The sequence below is a fragment of the Culex quinquefasciatus genome, chromosome 3, assembly GCF_015732765.1.
Source record: "Culex quinquefasciatus strain JHB chromosome 3, VPISU_Cqui_1.0_pri_paternal, whole genome shotgun sequence".
Lineage (NCBI taxonomy): Eukaryota > Metazoa > Arthropoda > Insecta > Diptera > Culicidae > Culex > Culex quinquefasciatus.
Genome location: NC_051863.1, coordinates 147,510,533 through 147,531,048, shown reverse-complemented (window position 1 = coordinate 147,531,048; position 20,516 = coordinate 147,510,533). Strand labels below are relative to the sequence as shown.

General features: G+C 38.2%; 1 protein-coding gene across 18 annotated transcripts in view; it reads left to right on the top strand.

Annotated features, from left to right (window-relative positions):
• The window catches only part of LOC6036398 (potassium voltage-gated channel subfamily KQT member 1), a 349,585-nt gene that overhangs the window by 179,063 nt on the left and 150,006 nt on the right, over positions 1-20,516 (top strand). For all 18 annotated transcript variants that reach the window (XM_038263226.1, XM_038263224.1, XM_038263227.1 and 15 more), the window contains exons 3-7: positions 2,720-2,854; positions 9,090-9,172; positions 9,236-9,411; positions 16,323-16,451; positions 16,755-16,865. In XM_038263226.1, coding sequence (XP_038119154.1) covers positions 2,720-2,854; positions 9,090-9,172; positions 9,236-9,411; positions 16,323-16,451; positions 16,755-16,865 — 634 coding nt within the window. The remainder of the gene's footprint in view (positions 1-2,719; positions 2,855-9,089; positions 9,173-9,235; positions 9,412-16,322; positions 16,452-16,754; positions 16,866-20,516) is intronic.

Genomic DNA, 20,516 nt, shown 5'->3' with positions numbered 1-20,516 from the left:
AATTTATGACCATTGGAAGGCAAACTGCCACATTCTACTAGTGCACATATTGATCGAGTCGGAAAAGCATCTTGACCGGTATTTCACCCCACATAAAAGCATGCATTCCCGACTCGTCAATGTGAGAAGTACATACTGATCCTTTGCTGAGCGAGAGCCCGTCCCACCCCTGAATGCATGCAATGCATACCAACGAGCAAGACGAATGAGAACAACACCATGGGGAAAATTAGGGGAATTTGGGGAACATTTTTAAATTCGATATAAAACGCTTAAATTACGAAAAAAACGTTTTTTTCTGTAATAATACCCTTTTTTAATAATGAAATTTAGAAATTTAAATAGAACAGCTATTTTTGAACGGATTTCCACTCAACTCTCTAACTTAAACTCCCTAGTGAAAGCTTGAGGGTCCGTTTTGCTTCTCGATTTCATCGATCGGAAATCGAACTATTTGTCCAGTTTTGCTTTCTTGCCATCATCTCGGTTCGGGGCTTGGTTTCCGTTTTATGTGTGTACAAAAATCGTAGCGTAACGGCCGTTATTTATTGCAAACTCCATTCGATGTTCATACATCAGCACTGGACTTTTTAGCAGTCCAAGAGGTGTTCTTTCAAACTTTCAAATGAACATCAACGAGTATGAGTATTTTCACGAATCTCTCCGTTTTCGCCAAATATCATCTGATTTGATTGTTTCCTCCATTATAATATTGAAATTCATTCAGCATATTTCTAATGTAAAAAGAGAGCATGTCAGCAACGAAAGCAAACCCAACCCGGCAGTGAGTTTTTAGAGCGAATATCATCGAACATTGGCACGAGGACGCGTTCTTGGGCAAACAAGATGATGAATTGGTTCAAATTTCTCGCAATCTAACCGACGAGCGTTCGATTGCAACTGCACGAAATGGACACCGAGTTGGTGCGAGTGAGTTTTGCACATGCGATATGTTGTGTTTATTTTCCAGCGGGACTCAATTACGATGAAATCGTGACGGATTGAGCAACTTTGAAGTGCGCGTGGTGGAAATCTTTAATCAGCGCAGTAAAAATTTGATGTTGAGTGTGATTTTAATTAAATGTATGAAAGCAATTGAAATTTTAACCATTTTCAAGTGGACTTTGTTAGAGTTTCTGTTAAAAAAATCACGAGATTGTAAAGAGATTGTAAATATTCATTCCAATTTTAGGCTTCTTCGAAATCAATCTAAAAAAAAATCTTTTGCTCTGGTTCCAAGAATTAAGAATATTTGTCTCGTTTTCACTAATAACAGCACACAATCTGATTATTTTGCACACAGAAAAAAAAGTGATGGTAATATTCATCAAGAAATGGTGACAGATTTTGTGTCAAAAAATGATTAATTTTACCCCAGAAAATGATGAATTTCATCAGGTTTACATTTTTACACATTTTTTATGTAATATTGCTCAAAAAAGAGGTAATATTCAACCTACCAAATTTTCAACATTCCAAAATTTAACTTTTTTTTCTGTGTACGGTGCAAAAAAATTGACTAAAATTTGAATCCTACATTGATAAATGTAATCTCAATATTTTCTGATTTTAATCATTTGTTTCTTTAGTTTATAAGCAACAATGTAATAACGATAAAAATCCAACAAAAGTTATATTAACTAAGCATTTTCGTGTGAACATATTGATATTTTCAAAATATTTTATTGATTTCAATACTTGAATTAATATTACTCCAAAGCTGATTACATTAACAGAAAAAATATCTGGGATCATTTTCTCTATTAGTCTGGATACATTCCCCGTCAAATCGATCAGTTACATGTGTTCTACCTAAACTTTTCACCCAAATATGGGTCACAAAAACACCCAGGCTATGTATGCTAAAGCATTATTTTTTTTCTGTTTCCATCAAAGCCAAGCATAGTTTTTTTTCCTCCCAGAATGTTAAGGAGTTACATACATGTAAATTGGCAAAAATGTCAGAGGTTGGTTTGAGCATACATTTAAACTTTTTCAAAATCTGTTTTCAGGGCATTAAAATATACCGTTTTATCTATTGTCAAAACTAATTTGAAGACTATTGGTTGTATCATTACCGAGATATAGCTATTTGAAGTTAGCTAATTATAAAAATGAGTGCCACGATATCTCAACACTGCTTTGACCAAATCGGCTTAAAATTTTGGGGAAGACTCGTCAAACCGGTCCTGTGTGCATGACGAAGGCCGATCTTCAAAAAGTGTATTTTAAATAAAAAGATAAAAATATGTTTGATGTTTTTCATATAAAAAATCGTCAGTTTTTGATTTCTGTATTTTTGAAAAAAAAAACAAAATTTCAAAATCGAGCTTCGTCATGCACACGGGATATATCTTTGGCGTCCCCAAATTTCAGCCAATTTGGCCCCTCCAATCTCGAGATATCGTGGCACCCGTAAATCAACTCGGTGTTTAGAGAAAAACTTTCACAAAGTTTGACAGTTCGCTTTGTGCATGGCAAAATTTTGCACTTAAATCGTTTCTAACTCAGTTCAGTCACGAAATATCATCATGAAACTTTCAGAAGTGATTGAAAATCATCTTTTCGGTGGAATCATTGAATTTTCTGTATTACCAAATTTTTTATTTTCTACATGTATGTAACCCCTTAAAAAGGTCCAAAATTGCCCCAACATAACATACTTATTTCCTGTGCCACTTTCGCTTATGCTTTCCTCTATTCATGTCTCTAATTTCAGATTCTTCATGGTGTTCACATGTTTGGCCTTAAGTGTCTTCTCAACTATTCAGGAATACGAGGAACAAGCAATCGCCATCTTATTCGTCATGGAAATTATCGTAGTTATATGGTTTTCGATCGAGTTCTTCCTACGGTGAGTATATGTGAAGTTAAATGAGGAGGTTCAATAAAAATCCGTCTGCCGTCCCGCATGGTAGGCAATTATGTGGGGGCGATTCTTTGTTGTTTCGCCGTCGTCGTGCTGCCAACAATAAATGATTCATCACTAATAGGCAGTATGTTGACTAATCCGTCAAATTTATGGGCACACATTGTATTTGGAAGGGACGTTAAAGCACACAAACAGAGGCACGCACATACACAAATGTGAGCAAATAATGACGTTCCACTTGTTGACATTTGATTACACGGCTAGGTCTGGTGAGCATGTTGTCAGGAACGATAAACGATGTCTTTAAGACATGTTTTGGTTTGAGCTACCACGAAGCTCTTCTGGATTTTTGATTTTATTAAAATTTCATAGAGTTGCAAGGTGTTTCAAAAATTCATGGTTAGCCTTGCGGTCAATTTGAAACCAATGTTTGTCATAATTCTTGAAAGCTTATTTCAATCATTCAATTTTGTAATTTTTTGTTCATATTTTGATCATTTTGAAATCCTCATGTCAACGACTAGGGTTTCTTTACAAGTTCTTAAAAAAATAACAATGCTAGATGTCGTGCACTTAAAAATAAGGTCTAATAGAGTTATATAAAAAGAAGGCATTCCTTCATATCAAAATCACTACTTAGCAGTTAGACTTTTGAGCTTTTAAAACCTACCCAAGCAATTGATTTTTTTTTTCAAAAAAAATGCTAATCTTTCCACTTTTTCATGACTCTTTTTTAAATGTTTAATGTAGGCGATTTAAGGAGGATTCATGACAGAAGTATTCCAATAAACATTATAAATACTTTTTTTAAATCAATACATAACTGTGGATCGTAAAATTAATCTAAATCCTCTGCTAAGTCACCTATGCATAATCTGCACCAATTCCGGTGTCATCCATCAAAGCGTGAAATCCACCCATTAACCTTCCCTTGGTATTAAAAAAAAATCACACATAAGGTATTGGGGTCCTTTTCGACCCCAAACTTTAAAAAATCGTCAAAAATCCAGTTTTTGACCGATTCCGGTTCTTTTGGTCACAAACGAAAGCTTAGAACGTCTCCTTTCCGAAACCGACCTGGAAAACCGGATTTGGTCACTGTGGCCACCGGGAATCGGCTACAACCGAAAAATGACCTTTTTGAGACACCAACTTTGACGACCTGTATCTCCGGCAAATTTCAACCAATCAGGATGCTCCGGGTTGCATTCGACAGATATTTACCTGTACTTTGACCACGAATATTAATATCAGGGCCAGGTGACCTACCGGTTCCGGAAATCCGGAACATCCGAAAAGTTCATGTGTTCCTGTTTTTCACATATATGTGATACCAATACTCTCATGATAGTTGAAATTGATCCATAAAACTTACTTAAAACACAATACACGATTGCCAGAACCACTCTGGAAAGTTAGTGGCCACTTCCGGGTAACCTGGAACCGGTTCCCGGGTACCCGATGAACGGCCAACTTGACTTTTTTGGTGAAAACCTATCATGTTGCACATCAAACTCCATGAAATTGAAAGATATGTCCATATTTGGTAATGCCGTTGTTCGCTGAGCCATCCTGGCCAATCTGGAACCGGTTACCGGTGGCCCCTTGGGGACACTTCCGGAATATGAGAGAAACCCTATCATCCGACATATCAAACTTCATGAAATTGAAAGATATGTCAATTTACGGTCATGCCGTTGTTCGCTGACCCATTCTGGCCAATCTGGAGCCGGTTACCGGTGGCCCCTTGGGGACATTTCCGGAAAATGAGAGAAACCCTATCATCCGACATATCAAACTTCATGAAATTGAAAGATATGTCAATTTACGGTCATGCCGTTGTTCGCTGACCCATTCTGGCCAATCTGGAGCCGGTTACCGGTGGCCCCTTGGGGACATTTCCGGAAAATGAGAGAAACCCTATCATCCGACATATCAAACTTCATAAAATTGAAAGATATGTCAATTTACGGTCATGCTGTTGTTCGCTGACCCATTCTGGCCAATCTGGAGCCGGTTACCGGTGGCCCCTTGGGGACACTTCCGGAATATGAGAGAAACACTATTCATAAAATTGAAAGATATGTCAATTTACGGTCATGCTGTTGTTCGCTGACCCATTCTGGCCAATCTGGAGCCGGTTACCGGTGGCCCCTTGGGGACACTTCCGGAATATGAGAGAAACACATGCCGTTGTTCGCTGACCCATTCTGGCCAATCTGGAGCCGGTTACCTGTGGCCCCTTATGGACACTTCCGGAATATGAGAAAAAACCTATCATCCGACATATCAAACTTCATAAAATTGAAAGATATGTCAATTTACGGTCATGCTGTTGTTCGCTGACCCATTCTTGCCAATCTGGAACCGGTTACCGGTGGCCCTTTAGGGACACTCTCGGAATATGAGAGAAACCCTATCATCCGGCATATCAAACTTCATGAAATTGAAAGATGTGTCAATTTACGGTCATGCCGTTGTTCGCTGACCCATTCTGGTTGGAGCCTGTGGCCCCTTGGGGACACTTCCGGAATATGAGAGAAACCCTATCAGCCGACATATCAAACTTCATGAAATTGAAAGATATGTCAATTTACGGTCATGCCGTTGTTCGCTGACCCATTCTGGCCAATCTGGAGCCAGTTACCGGTGGCCCCTTGGGGACACTTCGGGAATATGAGAGAAACCCTATCATCCGACATATCAAACTTCATGAAATTGAAAGATATGTCAATCTACGCTCATGCTGTTGTTTGCTGACCCATCCTGGCCAATTTGGAACCGGTTACCGGTGGCCCTTTGCCCCTTGGGGACACTCTCGGAATATGAGAGAAACCCATCATCCGACATATCAAACTTCATGAAATTGAAAGATATGTCAATTTACAGTCATGCCGTTGTTCGCTAACCCATTCTGGCCATCATGGAACCGGTTACCTGTGGCCCCTTATGGACACTTCCGGGATATGAGAAAACCTATCAAAAATCATGAAATTGAAAGATATGTCAATCTACGGCCATGCTGTTGTTTGCTGACACATCCTGGCCAATTTGGAACCGGTTACCAGTGGCCCCTTGGGGACACTTCTGGAATATGAAAGTTACCCTACCATCAGACATATCAAACTTCATGAAATTGAAAACTACGTCAATCTACGGTCATGCAATTGTTCGCTGACCTTTGGTTGAAAAAAAGCAAAGCAATCCACTTTAACGACCCCCGGGTCTTTTGTGGGCTCTGTTGCAAGTTTCTGCTCATTTCTAGGCGTCCGAAGGTTATGTGTGGTGAGTCACCCAAAACCTCTTTACGCAAATGGACCGACGTTTTACTTCCCCATCCGATAGAAGGCCAGGAGGATAAGGCGGGAATCGAACCCGCGCCTCATAGCAACTTAGGGATCGGCAGCCGAAGCCGCTAACCACCGCGCCACGAGGCCCCGAGGTCCTTTGGTTGACATACACGCAGAAAAATAAGGCGTATTTGAATCAACAAAACGTTTTGTTGATTTGAAAATCATATTTTTTGTTGAATCAACGCTAAACGTCAAAGCAGCTTTTTCAAAACAACAAAAGACTTTTGTGGAATCGAAAAAATCATGGTTTGTTTCAACGCAAAATCGGCGTTGATTATATTCAACAAAAATTTTGTTGAGTCAAACCTCGTACAGGCTGATTCTACAAAACTTTTTTCTGCGTGTATCCATGAATTTCATGAAGTTTGATTCGTCGGATAATAGGGTTTCTCTCATATTCCGGGAGTGTCCCCAAGGGGCCACCGGAAACCTGTTCCAGAATTGCCAGAATGCATAAGCAAAGAATGGCATGACCGTAACTTGACATATCTATCAATTTCATAAAGTTTGATATGTCGGATGATAGGGTTTCTCTCATATTCCGGGATTGTCCCCAAGGGGCCACCGGGAACCATTTCCAAAATGGATCAGCGAACAACGGCATGTCCGTAGATTGACAAATCTTTCAATTTCATAAAGTTTGATATGTCGGATGATAGGGTTTCTCTCATATTCCGAGAGTGTCCCTAAGGGGCCACCGGTAACCGGTTCCAGATTGGCCAGAATGGGTCAGCGAACAACAGCATGACCGTTGATTGATATATCTTTCAGTTTCATGAAGTTTGATATGTCGGATGATAGGGTTTCTCTCATATTCCGAGAGTGTCCCTAAGGGGCCACCGGTAACCGGTTCCAGATTGGCAAGAATGGGTCAGCGAACAACAGCATGACCGTAAATTGACATATCTTTCAATTTTATGAAGTTTGATATGTCGGATGATAGGTTTTTTCTCATATTCCGGAAGTGTCCATAAGGGGCCACAGGTAACCGGCTCCAGATTGGCCAGAATGGGTCAGCGAACAACGGCATGACCGTAAATTGACATATCTTTCAATTTCATGAAGTTTGATATGTCGGATGATAGTGTTTCTCTCATATTCCGGAAGTGTCCCCAAGGGGCCACCGGTAACCGGCTCCAGATTGGCCAGAATGGGTCAGCGAACAACAGCATGACCGTAAATTGACATATCTTTCAATTTTATGAAGTTTGATATGTCGGATGATAGGGTTTCTCTCATATTCCGGAAGTGTCCCCAAGGGGCCACCGGTAACCGGTTCCAGATTGGCCAGGATGGCTCAGCGAACAACGGCATTACCAAATATGGACATATCTTTCAATTTCATGGAGTTTGATGTGCAACATGATAGGTTTTCATCAAAAAAGTCAAGTTGGCCGTTCATCGGGTACCCGGGAACCGGTTCCAGGTTACCCGGAAGTGGCCACTAACACTCCAGAGTGGTTCTGGCAATCGTGTATTGTGTTTTAAGTAAGTTTTATGGATCAATTTCAACTATCATGAGAGTATTGGTATCACATATATGTGAAAAACAGTAAAACATGAACTTTTCGGATGTTCCGGATTTCCGGAACCGGTAGGTCACCTGGCCCTGATATTAATATTTGTGGTCAAAGTACAGGTAAATACCTGTCGAATGCAACCCGGAGCATCCTGATTGGTTGAAATTTGCCGGAGATACAGGTCGTCAAAGTTGGTGTCTCAAAAAGGTCCTTTTTCGGTTGTAGCCGATTCCCGGTGGCCACAGTGACCAAATCCGGTTTTCCAGGTCGGTTTCGGAAAGGGGACGTTCTAAGCTTTCGTTTGTGACCAAAAGAACCGGAATCGGTCATAAACTGGATTTTTGATGATTTTTTAAAGTTTGGGGTCGAAAAGGACCCCAATACCTTTAAAGTAACTTTTTTTATGGACTCTCCCCTAGGGGTCGTCCAAGGTTTGTTTGTTTTGTGAAATGTGTATTTATACTATAAATTTAATGTCAGAAAATTTCAAGGCTTTAGCATGTAGGGGAAATTCTCGTATCTTTGGCAGGTTAAGCTCTCGCTCCTAACTCCATCCAATTTGCTGATTTTCACTATTTAAACAACTAATTTTGCAAAACTTTTGGTAGAAACTTGCTTGCTCACTTCTTATTGAGCTATTTATCACTTGATTTCAGTTGAAAACGCTTTTATTTAGCTTTAATTGCATGTCAAAGTTCTGACCTGCCAACATTAGAGGCACGCTGGAATTAGATGCTGTTCCCCTATATAGCAAAAGTTATGGCAAATTAAATTTTCAAAAAGGCCGAAAAGGACCCCAATACCGTAGGAAGGTTAACAAAGTCTAAATAATTCACCCGTGATCGAATGACTTCATTTGACCTGTAGCTTTATTTGCCATCGCCAGGTTCTGCTGCTGGTGCAGTAAATTTGTTAACGCCAAACAAACACGTGTCCTCACCCGACCTGACCGGCGTGCGTCACGCTAGTCTGCTCCTCACGTGGAAATGTTGTTGCCAGTTTTGTTTGGTTAAGCATTCGGGAACTAATTGTTCATGCCGTGGACACAGACACTGTCGTGTCCGGTGGCCATTGGGTCAGGATTGCGGAGGGTTTCGTGTTTACCGGTGGCAAATTCAAGCAAATTAGAATTGCAAGTGTTGAAATGCAACGGAAAATTTCTGGGACACGAACCGCATTCGGATTGTGGGAATATCAGAAAATGTATATTTTTCAATGAAATCATTCCAAATATAAAGTAAATCGGCATCGAGTCAATCAATCAATCTTATTGACATTATCTCAGTTGTTTGCAGCGTTCATACGAAATATGTCATTTTTCAATCATTCTGTTTTCAATTTCAGACTGTGGTCATCGGGATGCCGCTCGCGATATCAAGGAGCCATGGGAAGGCTGAAATTTTTAAAAAGGCCTTTTTGTATTATAGGTTCGTAGAAAGTCTCTTTTTTCGAAACAATTTCAAACTAACGACCCGCAATGCCATCCACAGATATAGTTACGATAATTGCGTCGATAGTGGTGCTAGTGATGGGCACGTCCGGCCAGGTCTTTGCGACCAGTGCATTGCGTGGCCTGCGGTTCTTCCAGATCCTGCGGATGGTGCGGATGGACCGGCGCGGCGGCACGTGGAAGCTGCTCGGGAGCGTCGTTTATGCTCACAGACAAGTAAGTATGCGGGGTACTATTGTCATGGCCAAGTCCTGCCAAGACTTTATTGGTAATTCTCTGTCAACTCACACAGCAGTTGCCCAGACCCCTTTTCGATTTGCGAGAAACTTCGTTCTAAGGGGTAACTTTTATCCCTGATCATGAATCCAATCTCCAAATTTCGTTATCTCGTGACGGAGGGCGGTATGACCCCTTCTATTTTTGAACATTGGAAAAATACATGTTTTTCAATAATTTGCAGCCAGTAATGGTGACGATTTGGAAATTTGATATCAAAGGGACTTTTACGAAAAATTGTACGCCTGATTTGATAACGATTCGTAGTTCCGAAAAAACATATTTTTTTATCAAAAAATACAAAAATATTTTCAAAAATTGTGCATTTTTCATTTACTTAACTGAAAAAAATTTGGAACGTATGAAATAAAGGTAAATTTGATGTACTTGTTAAATCTGCATTAACCCAAAAGGGTTATTTTTTCATTTAGAACAACATTTTTCATTTTACAACTTCGAAACATAAGGGGTAGGGGGTTGCTTGTTACCATCACGAATTATCGCGACTTTACGAAAAAAAAAAGTTTAGAATAATTTGGTCGTCTTTGAGCATTAAATCTATACGTAGTCCTACGCCATTCCAGTTATGTCTGTGACTTGACAACTTTAACTTTTTACTTTCAGAGCATATATCATCAGAACAATAAAAAAATGGAAATAAATACAATATTGTGAGAGTGAACCAAAAAAAACTAAAATAAAACAAGCGGTTGAGCAAAATCAAGAGAACAGTTAGAATTCATGATGATCAAATATTTTCCATAATTTATGCCATTTCTTTCGGTCTCAAAAGGGGTTAACGATGACCACCATGGGAACCTTTGACCTCTCGCCGCGCATCGCCATTCTCGCCATTATCCTTTAGCCATTCACTTCCACAAGGAGTGTCGTTCCGAGGTGAGGAGGGGTATTGATTACAGATTCCTCTACCTTCGCGTGATCCTTCGCTCCTTAGCCATTCAGTGCGGACCCCCATATAAACCACGTTACGCGAGAGAAAAACCCAAACATAATTCCACGTCGTCGTCCTTTTCCCGAACGACCCGGCACGTCTGCTATCGGCATTTATTGCCGAGTTTGCTGAAAGCTGACTGGCTGGCTGGCAGAGGAGAGCGAAAAAAAAAAATCCGAAACGCGACCATAAAAGACCGAAGATATCATTATGTCATCGAAATGCTGGAAGAACATGTGAAAAGTGAAAGAGTACCGACGTGTGGCGGTGTGTGTGTGTATGTTTTCCCACTCGCACACATGGTCAGAGTGCCGCCGTGGTGCGCTTTTTGACGGCGAAAGCATTCTGTTGAGCTTTTTTTTCCCGTCCGCTGCCACAATGACGGGACAGTCGGTGATGGGGTGTGCCAGGCAGTGACACGTGGAGCGTGGCAGGATATCGATTTCTGCGCTCCCCCTTCCTAAAGTTGCCCCCACGTGGAGCAGTGGAGGCATGTGTGTGCGCTCATTGGAAAACTGATTCCAAGTGGAAAATCGAAAAAGTCATCGTGCTGCCGCCACGAACAGATTTTCCAACCTTCATACGCGGGGGGAAAGGGGGGGGGGGTGTAATATGCGATTGTACTTGAACGCAGACACACACCCACACACGCAATAAAATCAATTTGAAATTTAAAATTATAGGCGGTCTTAATCCATAAAATATTATCACAGTGCTAAGGAAATTTAAAGAAATAAAAAAATAAAATTGTTCAACCTTCCTATCATAAGCAACCAGACCAGATATTTAAATCAATTTTGCAACAAAGTGTACCTGTGTGGTATTGCAAAAGTTAACCCAATTTGTTTTTCCATATCCCTTTCTGAGAAGCGGAGAAGGATATGTCGTAAAATGGCAGATTCGTTTGCTCAACGAGCTTGCTGATCAAATCTGGGAGGCAACAAGACGAGCAACAAATTGATAACCCAAGGGTCTGATTATTTTCGCAGCGATGCTCGGATATTTTATTATCTAGCTTGAAATTCAATGGAAGTTTTGAAGAATTATCACGAATTCTAGTGTATTATAGAGTCATCATCGATTTGTATCTCGTGTGGCCTTTCTGTAGCATTTAAACCATAAATTTGAATTATTACACAAAATGGCTAAACAAAAGAAAATTTACCTTCTGTTTGTCCCATTAAAAGAATTTAAAATCATAACTCATAAACTCCGGACAAAATACCTCCTTTCTCAGAAGCTGGATGGCACAATAGTGCTTCCTAAAAGTGGAAATTCCCCTTACTAAATTCCAACCATAAATATTGCATTCACCAAGCAAGCAAGCAGCATACTTGCACTGTTTCTGCCAAAAAGGTGCTTGCATTTCTTAATTACATTTAAATTAAGGCCCCCTCCGAAAGCTAGTGGGTGGCACACCAGCATAGAAAAGATTTAATTTTCACTCCTTTTCAGCAGGCTGTTCTGTGCAAATTTTGCTTACCAAATCCATTAGAGTTTAAACCTAGCTTGATTTATGTCAGGAGGGGAGCAACATTTTTGAAAGGAAGTGCATAACTAAATGCATGTTAATGGATATATTTCACCTGGGAATTTGATAAATTTTGAACGTAAATTTGTGGATTCCAAAATTCTATTACATTTTGAAAAGCTGTTGGTTTCGGACCAACACAACTGGTGATCTTTACTCTTCTGGATTCGAGTGCTTTTTTCTGTTTCAGTATTAAGCCACTTAATCCTGATTACGAGAATTATTGTAGCGTGTTACCCATTTGAGTGCTTACTAAAGGGAAGGTAGTGTATCGTCACAAGCTGGACCATATCTGGACACTAGCGTGGTTCACGTTTCTATGAAAAAGACAAAAGTTGTTATTTTGTCTTGCATCAACCGGAATTTCGTTCTTTTATGTCCCCAGAAGCACTCCTGAAAATTTGAGCCCATTTGGTAAGGTCTAGGAGCTCCAGTTTTAATTTGAAATTTATATGGGATTTTGATTTATTTTCCATGGGAAACTATCTTTTTTTACATTGTATAAGGATTTTTTTTTATAAATCGATGAAATGACTTGATTCTTATAGTAGGAGATAGGTTTTGAACTGGGGAACAACTTTGTAGAACATACCAACAAGCTAGGAAGTGACCCTTTAAAGATACAGATACTTTTAGATGGTGGCTTTTGAAGGGGCCAGCCACCATCTAAAAGTATCTGTATCTTTAAAGGGTCACTTCCTAGCTTGTTGGTATGTTCTACAAAGTTGTTCCCAGTTCAAAACCTATCTCCTACTATAAGAATCAAGTCATTTCATCGATTTATAAAAAAATCCTTATACAATGTAAAAAAAGATAGTTTCCCATGGAAAATAAATCAAAATCCCATATAAATTTCAAATTAAAACTGGAGCTCCTAGACCTTACCAAATGGGCTCAAATTTTCAGGAGTGCTTCTGGGGACATAAAAGAACGAAATTCCGGTTGATGCAAGACAAAATAACAACTTTTGTCTTTTTGATAGAAACGTGAACCACGCTACTGGACACCTTTGCAAGACGACGGCCAATTATTAACTTTGGCTAGGGCTGGTCATTTTTCGCGATTTCGCGAATGTCCGTGCAATTTGCCCTTGGTCGTGAAATTTGGTAAATACCGCAAAATGCCGCGAAATTCGAGTTACAAAAAAATAATATTAAAGAAAGAGTTATTCAACAACTCAATGCAAAAACAAACACAGAGTAGTTTGAGTTTTTTAATCTCTGTAAAATTTATTAAAATAACGATGAACTAATTGCATAAAACGCAACGAAAGTATAAAAATATTAATAGTTTGGTCTTAAGTTTTTAATATTCAATACATTACAAGTTGTAAGAAAATTGGTTTAACACTCTGCAATCTATCTTATTTTATGAAATTAAATACACCGACCAACAAAATTTCTGCGCAGCTTCAACTCGAGGGGAAGCATGAAGTTGGAGGTCCCCCGAAACACGTGAACCTTGTATTTTAGTTTTTTTATTCGCATACATCTTGTAACGTTTATGTTGGTTTTTGGCCTATTCTATCTCCTCCTATGACCTTGGCCTATCCAGTTTTTTTCATTTTTTTACAGTCACTTTTTCAGTTTTTTGAATGTTTTTCATATTTCCCGCTGTAGAATGATGCCATTATCATTGAAATTGTTAAAAATACGTAGTGGCATAGTCTGGAATATTTAAAAAATACTGCATACTTATTTTTACTCAAATAATAGGAAATGGCAAAGGCACTTAAACCAAGTAAAACTTCTAACCTAAAAATTTTCTAAAATTTTAACAGTTCTTCTGTCAATGCTTTTCAAAGATCAAAAATTGTTTGAAGAATGGATTTTTGGTGAATTTTAAAAACAAAGGTTAAAGCATTTTTGATTTGTAAAAAAATCGTTTTGTTTTTCAACCCTCAACTGCTGACTTGCGCCTTAGTCCACTAGGCCATCAGATCGACGAAGGATGTAAAGGATAAACGCATATATGAGGGAGGTTGACATTTCGGCCAAGAAGGTTTCCCATACTAATGGGCTACATATTTAAGGGTGTAATATTACATAGAAATTCATAAAATAATGCAAAATTTATTTTACACCCGGCCTGGATTATAACTTTTTTTGCTGTGAACAGCTGGAACTCTAAAAAGGCGTACCTTGTGTTTTGAAAGGTGTATACTTTGGATAGTTTTGACAAAGAACTTTGTCCTAAGGTTTTTTTGTTAATAAAAACCTAACAATGGAAACCACTGAAACAAAAAGCTGATCCAAAACTCACCCATCTATCACGCCCTACTTTCTGCCACATTGTGCATCACACGGAAACTAAAATTAATAATCCAAAAACTAGCACACGAACTACGCAGTTCTGCCCCGACGTGTGTCATTTAGTTTTCCCCGGAAAATTCCACTCAAAATTATCACTATCATCGCCACTAATGGAAAACTTCACGCAAGCTCTCCGGCCGGTCAACTCTTGCCTTCGTTCGTGGAAGGACGGCAAAACGGTACACCCGTGAAGTCTAACCATCCAAGATTAATACGATAATTGGTGGCCATCAGTTTGGCTCAAATTTATACACTCCCACATGTGTCAGAAAAAGAAGGTCTTCCCTCAGCTTTGGACAATTAATCATTTCAACCCCCTGGTAGACCACACACACACACACTGATGTGTGGTTAGGGGTTGAAAAGTGCCGCCTCACTTGACGATGAAAAATAAAAGTTGGCCATTTCGAATTAAAAGGGAACATAATTTTGATCTACGACAAAAACGACTGATGGCAATTTAGATAATGAACTTGCGGTGCTCCCTCTCTTTTTTGCGCTCAATTCAGCTCTATTAAATAATGCTGACCTTAAGTGACTCTTAGCCAGCAGCCTGGGCGGCAACGGTGTAATTTATATCAGTAAGGAGTATTTTTCTGGAGTGTAATTTATGGGTACCTCTTGTGTGATGTTGAAGATTCGATCGAGATTGCGAATTTAGATACTGTCACCACACATGGTGGTGACCAATTGATTTATTGCGCAGCTTCTTTGTGCTGGCCGATCCGCAAGATCAGTTTGCAAATGACTACAATTTAATAAATTGGTGTGATCACTAGATTGGTCAATTGGTTATTTTAAATAATTATTGGTTTGAACTAATTTTTTTTGCTCAGTTTTTGGTTTTAAATTTATAAATTGCTTCATTCCAGCAAAAATAAATAGAAAATAGACCAAATCAAATAAATGCATGCATGCATATTTCTATAGAAATATGTTTGATTTTTATTTTGGCATCATCCGTAAAACCACATGAACACTTTTATGGAAATTTCAAACAACAATTGTTAACCCTCAAAAACCCAACCCCGCCTTTAGACGGGCTTCGATTTAAAAAATCGCTAAAAACCAATTTTTCAACAATTTTTTGAACATTGAAAAGCATTGCAAAGAAGAACTCGTTAAATTTTAGAAAAGTTATGGGTTGGAAGTTTTACTTGTTTTCTGTGACTTTGCCAATGTTTTTTTAAAAATGACGTTTTTTTAGGGGTCAACTTTGGCTGTGTTTATTATTAACGTTTCCTATATTTTAAGTAAAAATAATTATGCAGTAATTTTTCTAGTGTCCCAGACTATGCCTCTACGCATTTTTTCACAATTCAAATGATAATGGTGCCATTTTAAAGCAGAAAATGTGAAGAACAAGCAAAAAATTGTGTGAAGGGCAAAAAAAGTGACATGAAATCATGAACCAAGTAAAACATGAAAAAATTAGACAGGCAAAATGTAATGATAGGATGTGGTAGAATAGGCCAAGAAACAAACATAAACTAAACATGATAAATGCAAATTGAAATGCTAAAAATGAAACAAGAAAAACATAAATGAGAGAAGAAAACTTTTTCGTAGAACAAAAGTTGCTCAAAATGATCACCTGAACACGAAACAAATGAAAATCCTCGAAAAAAAAAATTGGGCAGTAGAGGGTCGATACAAAAAAAACAAAGAATTGATGAGCCATGCTTATTCACGCACAGACTTCCGTAATCTGTACAAACGAATGGGAAACCGATAAATTATTCCAAATCCAGGCACTTTGTAACATTCTCACACCTAGAGATCTCCTAAACTTGCCCTTCTGGCAAATCCAAACAAGGACCCGACATTTTGTGGGCGACCAAAGTTAACCAACTTCCAAGTGTCAAAATATGCAAATAACTTGAACCAGACTTTACCCCTTTTGCCGAAAGAGCGACCCCGTTCGCAAACTGAGTTATGTGGTTTCTATTTACTTGGAATAATTTTGCACGTTTTTTGTGTCCTTCCTTATGGGACACTTTTTTTGCAAATGCGAAGCACTAACCATTTTTCCCCCTTTCTTCTCTTTTCTTTGCAGGAATTAATTACAACGTTGTACATAGGATTCTTGGGCCTTATTTTTGCCTCGTTTTTAGTGTATTTGATGGAGAAGGATGTGGATAAAACCAAATTCAACAACTTTGCTCAAGCCTTGTGGTGGGGTGTGGTAAGTGATGCTGCCTTTTTTGAAACTAGAAGTTATTTTTTTTCAATGCTCATCTAACTTTATTGGCTTTGACTTATGTAAAGCTCGCACCTGGCCACGATTTTAAGCTCATTCCTTCCATATTAAATATCCTTTTTTTCAATTTCCGGTTCAACGCACACCCAACGACGCATTCGAACGTGGACTTTCCACGAAAACTCACGTTCGTGATTATGGCACTAACTGCGAATCCGATCCGATCGTCATCATCATCACCATAACCGCCGCCATATTCGTGGATGCTGTGACGTGAACCCCATCCAGATAACGCTCTGCACGGTCGGATACGGCGATATGGTGCCGGAAACGTGGCAGGGGAAAATTATTGCATCGTTTTGCGCCTTACTCGGAATCTCGTTCTTCGCCCTGCCGGCGGTAAGTGATTATTGTAAATTAATTTTATTATTAGTTCCGAGAGGAGAAGGGGGTGGTGTAACCACGGCAGTTTAATCGTTGAAACAGGCACCGAGCGACGTGTTCAGAATATGACAGAACGTTGGCAGGGCTGTAATTATCACGAATGACAAACATGTTATTAGTTGAAGTCGTCAATTTAAACGTTGGAAATTGTTACTGAGCCAGAAACGAAAAGCACGATTGTTAACTTTGCTCAGAAGCTTAGAAATAACAAGTTTAATTTAATCTCAAAAGCCAGAAAAAGGGTTGCTTTCAAACTCGTAAACTGTTGGCACACTCGAGTTATCTCAAGGGTCATTAAGTTTAGCAAGTGGTACAACTCTCATTGCATCCAGGTACGCACACACATATTTTACGTAAAATCCTCTGGCAAACTCTGGCCAGCCTGCAATGCAAGTTTTCCAAGTACCCCGTAATCCAGGTAAGTTTACAAAGTTTCGTTGCAATTTCGATACAAGTTGTGTACGATAAGCTGCCTTTGGCAGAAATCTGGCCACAAGTGCCTCCAGAAAACTTCCGGAAAAGAAAGTTTTAGTTCACACAGCAAGCAGTGATACCACCAACAGAAGTGTTACTAATCGTTGACTTGGACGCTTCATTTTGCAGTTTCTGTTTTAAAGATGAAATTAAAAATTGCAAATGAAGGCAAAACTATTGCAGGATGTCAAAAATTCCAGATAGATGAAGCCACCCAACAATTGAAAAAAAAGTTTCGATAACATTTTTGATCAAAAATGTTTGCTTAAATGTAAGTTGCATACAAATTAGAAGCTTGTATGACTAGCGAAACTTTCCCAAAACAAAAAACACCACAAGAAACAGTCCTTTCAGTCGTTCAACCCGTGTACAAACTCCTTCACCTGCACAAAAAGGCAAACACACTCGCTGGCAGGATGCACTCAAAAAGATTACACACTTGGGACGTTGACGGTGCCTTCAGGGGGTGGCGAGGCAGTTGACTTTTCGGTTGAAGGCTCGTAAAATTAAAGCGTTTCTTTTTTTTTTTCGTCTCGGGGCTTCAACTGGTTCAAATAAAAAGCTTGGGTATGTCTGTGTGTACCGAAAACCGGAGTGGGGGTAAAGGGTAAGGAAAAGCTCGGACGGGGCACGTTCTCATCGTAAAATTATTCTTTTGAAGAGCTTTTCAAGAGCTTGCTTGTGTGCTGAAGCTTTGGGCAAGATCTTGAAAGTTGTTACGCCTTTTTGTATAAGGGCAGACTTTAGCCCATGACGAAGGTGTTTCATTGTTTAGGGCCGTAAATGACTGCATCAAAATCATGTCGAAAATTTTATAATTTATGAATTTGTTGTTTTTACAATTGGTTTGAGTCTCCGGATCTCTGAACATAAGGATTTCTTTCCTTTAATAGAACTTAGGATAGCAAAAACGCATAGGTGTTATCATTTTTGAAATCTACAGAGAAATTATCAGTTTTACATTTAAATGCTCAAATGATGAAAACCTTAAAACAAATTAAAAGGTACTGAAACAAACAGTCTAAAAATACGTTTAGCTATAGTTTAACCCTCTACTGCCCAAATTTTTTTTTCGAAAATATTTATTTTTCCCGTGTTTAGGAGGTCATTTTGAGCAACTTTTGTTCTACGAAAAACTTTACTTCTCTTGTTTTATGTTTTTCTTGTTTCATTTTTAGTATTTTAATTTGCATTTATCTTGTTTAGTTTATGTTTGTTTTTGGTGTTATTTGGCCTACTCTACCACCTTATATAATTACATTTCGCCTATCTAATTTTTTCATGTTTTTACAGTCACTTATTCAATTTTTTGCATGTTTTTCACATTTTCTGCTATAGAATCGCACCATCATTATTTAAATTGCAAAAAAATGCGTAGAGGCATAGTCTGGGACATTACAAACATTACTGCATACTTCTTTTTACTGAAAATATTGGAAATGTTAGTGAAAAACACAGCCTAAGTTGACCCCTAAAAAAATGTCATTTTTAAAAACATTGGCAAAGTCACATAAAACAAGTTAAACTTCCAACCCTGAAATTTTCTAAAATTTTAAGAGTTCTTCTTTCCAGTGCTTTTCAAAGATCAAAAATTGGTTGAAAAATGGATTTTTGGCGATTTTTCAAATCGAAGCCCGTCTAGAGGCGGGGTTAGGTTGTAGAGGGTTAACATTCTTTCACGTACAAATTGAAATAAAGTGCCTTCATTTTAACGAATCGGCAAAGCCAAGTCAGCAAATAAAGTTTTTTAAGGTGTATATTAGGGTGGTTCAAATCCGGGCTTCCTCGGGACTACCCCTTGTAATCAAAGACTGGCCCATCACTAGGCTAATTCCAAATTTGAGCTCAGGTAAACAATTGAAACAGTTGCTTTTCTCCATACGTTTTGACGATTTTTCTGATACAAACTTCAAGGGGTTACAGGGATGGTAAGAATGAGCTCAGATTTGTACCACCATAATGGGCAGTATCTTTCATAGAAAGTGAGAAAACTGAAGATTTTATGTTTTAAGCATTTTTTTTTGATAGATTTGAAGAAAAACATGTTATTTATAGTCTATTAAGACATGTTAAAGGAACATAGATCGATGAGACAAATATTCAATAATTTTTAACTTTTTTTTTGTTTTTTTTTTTGCCTTTTATTTCATAGAGGAGCAGTTCTCTAGGATTTCGGTCATTCGATTTTTTTTGTATTTTTTAATCCGACTGAAACTTTTTTGGTGCCTTCGGTATGCCCAAAGAAGCCATTTTGCATCATTAGTTTGTCCATATAATTTTCCATACAAATTCGGCAGCTGTCCATACAAAAATGATGTATGAAAATTCAAAAATCTGTATCTTTTGAAGGAATTTTTGATCGATTTGGTGTCTTCGGCAAAGTTGTAGGTATGGATACGGACTACACTGGAAAAATAATACACGGTAAAAAAAATTTGGTGATTTTTTATTTAACTTTTTATCACTAAAACTTGATTTACAAAAAAACACTATTTTTAATTTTTTTTATTTTTTGATTTGTTTTAGAAGGCATAAAATGCCAACTTTTCAGAAATTTCCAGGTTGTGCAAAAAATCACTGACCGAGTTATGAATTTTTTAATCAATACTGATTTTTTCAAAAAATCGAAATTTTGGTCGTAAAATTTTTCAACTTCATTTTCGATGTAAAATCAAATTTGCAATCAAAAGTACTTTACTGAAATTTTGATAAAGTGCACCGTTTTCAAGTTATAGCCATATTTAAGTGACTTTTTTGAAAATAGTCGCAGTTTTTCATTTTTTTAAATTAGTGCACATGTTTGCCCAGTTTTGAAAAAAATATTTTTGAATAGCTGAGAAAATTCTCTATATTTTGCTTATTTGGACTTTGTTTATACGACCTTTAGTTGCTGAGATATTGCAATGCAAAGGTTTAAAAACAGGAAAATTGATGTTTTCTAAGTTTCACCCAAACAACCCACCATTTTCTATCGTCAATATCTCAGCAACTAATGGTCCGATTTTCAATGTTAATATATGAAACATTTGTGAAATTTTCCGATCTCTTCGAAAAAAATATTTTTGGAATTTTCAAATCAAGACTAACATTTCACAAAGGCCAAACATTCAATATTACGCCCTTTTAAAATGT